This window comes from Pinus tabuliformis, chromosome 3_2, assembly GCF_031772625.1.
Source record: "Pinus tabuliformis cultivar Carrire ecotype Pingquan chromosome 3_2, CPIR1, whole genome shotgun sequence".
Lineage (NCBI taxonomy): Eukaryota > Viridiplantae > Streptophyta > Pinopsida > Pinales > Pinaceae > Pinus > Pinus tabuliformis.
Window position 1 is genome coordinate 1,120,056,525 of NC_142302.1, and position 8,540 is coordinate 1,120,065,064.

The 8,540-nt window shown below is 35.9% G+C and overlaps 1 protein-coding gene across 1 annotated transcript; it reads right to left on the reverse strand.

Annotated features, from left to right (window-relative positions):
- Window positions 1–924: 924 nt before the first annotated feature.
- LOC149184597 (uncharacterized) lies at window positions 925–1,794 on the reverse strand. The gene has a single exon (XM_089415391.1). It carries the CDS (start codon window positions 1,792–1,794, stop codon window positions 925–927), a length of 870 nt encoding a protein of 289 aa, XP_089271517.1.
- Between the last annotated feature and the right edge of the window lie 6,746 nt (window positions 1,795–8,540).

Consider the following 8,540-nt stretch of genomic DNA (forward strand, 5'->3'; position numbering starts at 1 on the left):
TTGGGGAGGGACATTCCATGTGTATATCCTGCATTTTCTATTGTTCAGTTTACCCCCAGAAGCTGAGAGGAAAGCATCCAAAACTCTTTTGAATCTCCTTGCCATTAAGCTGGAGGCTCCACCAATTAAAAGAGTGTCATCCGCGAAAAGCGAATGATTTATCTCTTTTATCCCTCTTTCTATACAGATTCCCGGGATCTCTTTGTTGCTGCGAAGGTGATCAAGATGGGTGCTCAGAGTCTCAGCCATGATAATGTAGAGGAATGGGGAAAGGGGGCAGCCTTGTCTCAGCCCTCTAGAACTTCTGAAATATTTGTTGGGTCGGCCATTAATCAAGGGTGCAATCCAAGGGTTGGAGATGCACCCATTGATTATGCTAATGAAGTTGCTTAAGATCCCAAATTTCTTTAGAGCTGCTGTTAGGAAGGAGTGGTCCACCCGGTCTAAGGCATTGGCCATGTCCAGTTTGATTATCATTCCTCGTTCCCCTCTGTTGTTACTGCTGTGGATAGCTTCTTGTATAAGGATGACATTATCTGTTATTTGCCTACTTGGAACGAAACCCCCTTGATTTTCAGATATTAAAAGAGGAAGGACTTTTTTGAGTCTATTTGCAAGGATTTTTGTTATAATCTTATAAGAGACATTGCATAAAGAAATGGGACGAAACCTGTCAAACGAGAGGGGGTTTGCTTCCTTGGGGATCAGGGCAATATGTGAAGATTTGGTGTTCTCTCCCAGCTTATGATTTCTGAAGACATTCTTTATCATCCGGACAAAATCTTTTTTGATTGTTTCCCAGTGTTGTCTATAGAAGGCCACCGTGTATCCGTCCGGCCCCGGAGCCTTATCTTGCTGCATGCTGAATGTTGCAACGCGAATTTCCTCTTCAGTGATGTCTTGGTCCAGCTCTTGGTTATGTTCCTATGATAATTTGCACTCTATTTTACTGAGAAAGTCTGCGCTATCCGTTTTCTGAGGTGCTGCTGAAAGGAGGGCCTTGAAGTGATTGTAGGCTGCATCTTTGATTTCTTCTTGGTCCTTCACCTCTTTCCCATCGACCTCAATTTTGTCGATTTGATTGCCAGCTCTCCTGAGTTTAATGTTATTGTGGAAAAATGAGGTATTCTTGTTGCCGACTTTCAGCCACAGGAAACGAGATTTCAATCTTTGTTCCTCCTCCTCTACTCGATTCTGTCGATAGAGTTCTTTGTAGAGATTTTTTTCTAGCTCTAAATCTTCTTCTGAATATTGGATGGACTCTTTGTCATTATGCCACCGCTCCATCTTTGCGATCAAGTCTATTTTGTTTTTCCTTTCAGCGATCGCCACTTCCTTTGCCCATTGCTTAATGACAACCTGGAGGTGTTTTAATTTTGTTTCCCAGACAAAATGAGGCGATCCGATTACTTCCTTTTCCCATTGATTTTGTATGAGGGCACGAAAATCTTCTTGGAGGTCCCAAATTTTATTGTATTTGAAGGGGAGTGGCCCCAGATTGTGATCTTTGACCAAGTTGAGGATCACTGGCTTATGGTCCGATGCTGAGGCGTGGATTAAGTAACTCTTAATGGACTGATAGTTCTCTGCTATTCCTTCCTGAATTAGAAAGTTGTCCAGTCTCTCCTTAATATTATGAGAGCCTGATCTTTTATTGTTCCATGTATATTTGCCGTTTGACAAAGGAGTGTTGAGCAGATTGTATGACTGAATGATAGATTCTAGCTTATCCCGAGATGTGTCTGCATGAAAATTTCCCCCAAATTTTTCTTGCACATTTCTTATGACATTCATGTCGCCCCCGATGATTATTCTACTATTTTGGATAGAAATGAGATCTGCATCTATGGTGTTCCAGCACCTGATTTTATCCCTGTAGTGGTTTGGGGCATATATGTTGTAGATGTGGAAAACTTCCTGAGTGCCTTTGTTTTTCATATCTGTTCTAGTCCACCAAGAGCAAAGGTGTGAGTGGATAATTTCCCAATTATTCTTGTTCCAAATTGTTCCTATCCCTCCTGATGCTCCATCTGAGCCTATTGAAATACCTGTAAAATTTTTGAGGTGCTGTATTTGATGTTGGAAATCCTGTTCAGTGATTTTGGTCTCCTGGATAAGGAGAAGATCTGGGTGTTCCTGATTTAACAAATCCTTTATTGCTTTCCATTTTGAGGAAGAGCCCATCCCCCTGCTGTTCCAAGAGACCAGGATCATTATTTACCATTTGTTGGGTGGGATCCAGACTTCTCCTTTACCTTTTCTCCACTCCCTTTTAGCTTGCCTAAGTATGAGTCCATAGGTTGCTGTGTTCCCGTTGCCATTTCCTTTGCAGCTGTTTCATCTCTGAGTTCCTTGTTTGTCTTTCGGCCCACTTTCCTTGTGGGGTCGGTGGGCTGATTGGCTTCTTTTGCTTTGTTTCTGGTGAGAATTCTTTCGATGGTGGGAGGGGGGGAAGGGGGGGGGGGTTCGAACGGGGAGAAGCTGCCCGAGGGGAGGACGGGGGAGAAGAAGGTTCTTCGGCAGACAAAGATTCAAAAGGGTTGGAGGAAGAGGGGAAAGCTGAGATTGGAGGGGGGGGAAGGGGGGGAAGACTAGATTCCGGGGGGGTTTGTGGGTATTTCCCTGTGTGGGAGAAGGCTTTTTCCTTTTGACATGTTCCCATGAACCCTCTGCATTTTCCTCGGTGGTCTCTACTTCATTAACTTTTAACTTAGTGCATCTATTTGCAAAATGGCCATACTCGTGACATACCTTGCATTTGAAGGGAAGTTGCTCGTAGTCCAGCTGCTGTATGTGCATCCATTGATCCACCTTTATATTTATGGCTTCTGGCAGTCCTTTTCCTAGGTCTACTTCCACGGAGATCCTTGCGCATGCATGCATGTTCTCCCTTGGTTCAGATCTGTCGATGTATTTTCCGACTGCATTTCCTATTGCTTTGACTGACTCGTCCCCCCAGCAGTGTAGCGGCAGATGAGGAAGTCGGACCCAGACTGGGACCGCGTTTGGGATATCCATTTCCGGGTCGAAGTCCGGGGTCCATCTGTTCAGATAAAGACCTCTTGTATCCATGAAATAAGGTCCATTGTGGAAGATGAGGTTCTTGTCTTCTTTCGATTCAAAGAGGAATGTGTAATATCCATGTCTGCAGAATCTGATGGCGATCTTTCCTTGGATCATTGCACTCCAGTTACGCTCGACCCATTTTTGGACTGATCTTGGGGAGGGCCAGAGCCCGGTGAACTGGCCTACAAGGCCTCTTTCTGATTATACCACATTATTAATAAACGAGGGGTATCCTTTCTAGACACTATATTCTAAAGGTTTCTCGAGCCTTCTTTTTGGAAACTCGAGCGTTGATTTTCCAAACATCCGGACAAGAAATCATCATATTTCTATAAGTTAAAATAATAAAATGTACTGAAAAGTAAGATGTTTAATTACCTTTCCATTATTTGGATATGGGGTAGTCATAAGTCTATGTTATGAAAAGTAATTTGTTTAATTACCTTTCCATTATTTGGATGGTAAACCTTACCAAATTTTAATTAATATTTAGAAAATATTTAATATTTTTATATTTAAGAAAGTATTTAATAATTTCTATTTAAATTGAGATTTTGGTTAATGCAATTGTATTTTTTTCACAAGTAAGAAAATTTATCATAATTTAGTTGTTAAACCAGTGGTGAAGACAACCATTTCTAAGTTTCATTATTAATATAAAATGTAGTTAGGATGAACTTTAATATATATATATATATATATATATATATATATATAACCAGTAATTTAAAAGAATATGTTTAAAAGCATTCCCATTATTTAGATATGAAGCAACAAACTTACTAAAATCTTTATCAATGTTCATAAGAGATTTAATGTCCTTATATTTAAGAAGGAATTTAACAATCTCCATCTAAATTGAGACTTTTATCAATACTTTTGAATATGGGTTGCAGCTAGGACACTATGTTTTAATAAAAATGCATGTTAAGAAGGCATTTAACCATCTCTATCTAAATTGAGACTTTTATTAATGCCTTTAAATATGAGTTAAAAATGCATGTTTTATTAAGATTGTTTTTAATGAATATTTCATAATTAATTAAGCTCAATCATGCATTTTAAAGTGAAAAAACTATGACAAACAAATTGATTATGATAAATGTTTTTTCGAAAAAATGTAAATAATCAAATAACTATTAACAAAAATTGTATACATTTACTTTAATATCTATTTGAATTTTATAAAATAGTCTTCTTCCTTGTTAAAGTAACAACTTTAACAAACAAATTGATTAAATAATCAAATTACTATTAACAAAAATTATATTCATTTACTCTAATATCTATCTGAATTTTATAAAATAATCTTTTTCCTTGTTAAAGTAACAACTAGCGAGTGTAAAATTAAATTTCAAAATTAAATTAATATTGTGAAAATATCCATATATAAATACAGATGAGAACTTTTGCAAAAATATTAAAAGATATTTTTCTTGAAATTGTAATCTTCTTCCCTGTTAAAGTAACAACTAGTGAGTATATAATTAAATTTCAAAATTAAAATTAATATTGTGAAAATATCCATATATAAATGCAAGATGAGAACTTTTGCAAAAATATTAAAAGATATTTTTTTTGAAATTGTATTATTCTCAAAATTAATGTTACTTCAAGATTTCTCTACCAAAGCGATGGGGAGGATGGGTGATCAAGAGGCTAGACTTGTTCTCTAAAGCCTTGGCAACTAAGTTAGGATGGCAGCTACTCAACACTCACAACCTATGGACGAGGTGGTCGTCTCCAAGTACATATCCCCTTTCAACATTATTGGTTGGATAAGACAGAGCCATAGGAACACAGCTAACATATCTATCATTTGGAAGATGGTACTAAACACCAAGGAGCTCATTCAAAATGGACTGACATGGAGAATCCGGTCTGGGGCACAGGTGCGTTTAGGAGTGGACCCCTGGATTGGATGTGGAAATGCCCACATATTAACAGAGGAGCTGAGAGCCTATCTATCCAAGCAAGGCATTACACACATTTTTCATATAGTTGAAAATGCTCAATCCTCTCTTTTCAATAGGCCTGGAAAACAGGAACCTGGCTTAACATACCGCTATGGGGACAACAGGAATGGCGGGACTTCAAAAAACCTTTAACCGAAGCTCACATAAGAATCTCAGAGGGGGACGATGAACTTATTTCCAGCATTCGCCAAACACGGCATATACACCCCCAAAATAGGATATCAGGTGTTGATGGAACCGCATAAGCCTCTCACGGTTGAGCCATGGTGGAAAATTCTATGGAAATTGAAGGTGGCACCCAGAACGAGGCTTCTCATGTGCTCCATCCTACGTAATAAGGTCTCGACCGGTGCTAATTTGATGAAACGATCTTTCTTTGGCCCCTTTCCGTGTCACCTCTGTATGAACAACAGTGACGACACAGATCATCTTTTCATAAGCTGCCCCTATACTCAAGAGCTTTGGAACAATATACTTAGTTCGCTTTCAATTACGCCTTGATGGCAGGGCAATAACATTGCAGAAGCTTGGAAACAATGGTGGACAAAAGCTTCTAAAAAAGAAAGGAACATACCTCTGCTTATATGCTGGGCTATTTGGATAGCCAGGAATCGTATCATCTTTCAGCAGAAAGCCCCAAATTGGCCCTCCATTTTGACCAGAATCTTAGCTGATTACCACTCTATTCCCGAAGAAGGATCTCAGCCACCCCAAAGAAACATACATCTGGAATCCATCAACACTACCCAGCCATGGGCTTATTTCGATGGCTCGACGCAGGAGATTGGATGTGGAGGGGGAGCTGTTTTACACTTATCTGAATCTCACTCTTACAAAATAAAAATGGGACTGGGCAGAGGGACGAATAATTTTGCGGAGCTATTAACAGCCAAAAACCTCATACACTTTGCATTGAACAAACAGTGTTTAAATTTACAACTTTTTGGTGACTCTAAAATAGTCTGCAACTGGTTAAACAAAAAATCTCAATTCAATGCATTTTCACTAAGGCATATCTTGGATGAAGCTCTTAGACTCATCACAAATTTTGACTCCTTTTCCTATCAACACATTTACAGGGAGCGCAACACCGTTGCCGACCATCTATCCAAGGAAGCAACGCTCAGGGATGATGCTACTTGGTTGATACAGGAGGATCGAGAGGGCAGCACATACCAGTACTACCATAGGCCGTTCATAGATCCTGGTTTCTGAGACAGGCACATTTTTGAACAATTTTCATATAAATGATCATTTTATAAACTTCTTGTTTTTATCAGACCTAGTCTCTCTGCGAAGAGAACTGCAACATAATAAATGCTTATTTTTTGAATAGTTCCACGCACTAGATAAAGTATCCCAACATCAGTTTTGGTTTTTGTCAGGCATGGCCTCACCATATGTATATGATCTGCATCTACAAAATGTAATTTCTTATTAATAAAAGAAATTACGATTTTTCTAGGGAAAAAAAATATTACTTCAAAATTTTCCCAATAAAAAATATATATTAATATATTCTTAAAATAAAATTAATTAATGTTGGGCTTCTATTATAAGGTTTCAAATTCTCAAAAAAAGACAAAACGGTCTCTCTACTTTGAGAGCCCCGACAAAAATAGAGCAGTACTTTAAGAAAATATGTTTTTTAATGCTATAATGGGCTACTACACTACAATATTACTCAAGACTTCTACTAATGTAGAGTCATTCTTTTAATTGATTCAAATCTTAGTCTTCATGACATCAACGAAGCTGAAGGTAAACATTTGGTAAAAGAAAACTTTGATGAATATTTATATGCCATCTAACAGGAAAGTTGTATATATATATATAAAATAAAAATAAAATATATTTTAAATAAAAAATTAATTCTTAAATATGAATGAGATACGGTAAAAATATTTCATTTTCACACTCAGTTATAAATAAAATATTTCAGAAATATTTAATTGTCCATATGACATAACATAATTTTATATAACTTTAAACAGAAATAAAATAATTAAAATTAAAAATGTATTATATTTTCACCTTCCATTATCTCTAAGATCTACAATTCTTATACTTTTTAAAACTATTCCAAGACCAGATTTAAATAAACTATTTAAATATCCATATTAACTATATCAATTTCATATGTTAGATCATAAAAAAATATTTTGAAGCACAAAGAGAATAAAAACTTGGAAGTAAAAAAAAAATTACTTTCTAATAAGAATAATAAGATGGAGCAGTTCTTAATATACCACCACAGATCTATTTTAAGTTTGGATCTAACTAGTGCTTAGAGGGATCAGATCTCTTAAGTTTTAAAATGGGAAATAGTTCAATATTTTTAAAACGGGAAATAGTTGAATAGTTTTAAAACGGGAAATTTTAACAATAATCAAAAGTAAACTTCAGATTGATAATAAAATATATCTAAAATCCATAGTTTATGAAATAAAATACACTACGCTTCCTCAATAAAAATCCATTTTAAGACAGAAAGCAACTAATCTTCCTCTATCTAGGCTGCACAATTTTACTCCAACAAAAAATCACAGCATGGGAATCTTTGTTTTGAGAAAGGATCACACAACAATGCTCCTTTACTTAGGTAGATTATTGATGGAAGAATAAATTATAACCATACAACAAGAAAGGGACTAATCTTTTTTGGTCTAGACTACAAAAACTTACAGTGGTGAAGAATGAGGGTGTGGGAACTTGTGCTTTAAGAAATTCGCACACAACAATGCTCCTTTCGCTTATGTTGGTTATTGACTAAAGAAGAAATTCTAACCACACATGCTTGAAATGAAAATTATTCTAAAGTAAGAAAAATATAATTGATTAAGTTTAATTTGTTGATCATGCATGCATAATTTAGGGTCTCTACTTGTAGAAAGCTTTGGTGGTAGTGTCTTTGTCTCACGCCCCTAAGTGGCTCAATGACTTGCAACAATACTCTGTTAGACTCATCAATATTTTACTCAATCAAACAATATTAAACTTGATTTCAAAAGCAAAACATGTTTTAATTGGAAAAAATGTTTGTTTCAATATAAAAACATATTTTACTCAACCAAACAATATTAAACTTGATTTCAAAAGAAAAACATGTTCTAATTGGAAAAAATGTTTGTTTCAATATAAAAACAAAGACTGATAAACACATACATAACAATGGTTAATGGAAATAAAGAGAAGTATTTACCAAGAAATAATAAACAAGAAATTAGACAGCATAAAATAATATAAAATGAAATAAAATGTGATTTTGATCTATTTTGGAGTGAGTCCAATTCTTCCATAACAAAGTAGCAAACTATTCTATAGCTTCATAAACTAAATCAAAACGTTCTACATATAAAACTAGACAATGACAATCTATGTGAAAGGATATATTAAGAAGTTTCATTCTATTCCATCATAAGTTGGACATGTTCTCCAAGCGTCCTCCCCTTGGAATGGAGAAGACACTCTTATTTATACTAAAACTTGGTTTGAAAC

Bases quoted from the DNA above. Each gene is read 5' to 3' on its own strand.
- LOC149184597 (XM_089415391.1), bottom strand. From the start codon at position 1,794: ATGAATGTCATAAGAAATGTGCAAGAAAAATTTGGGGGAAATTTTCAT.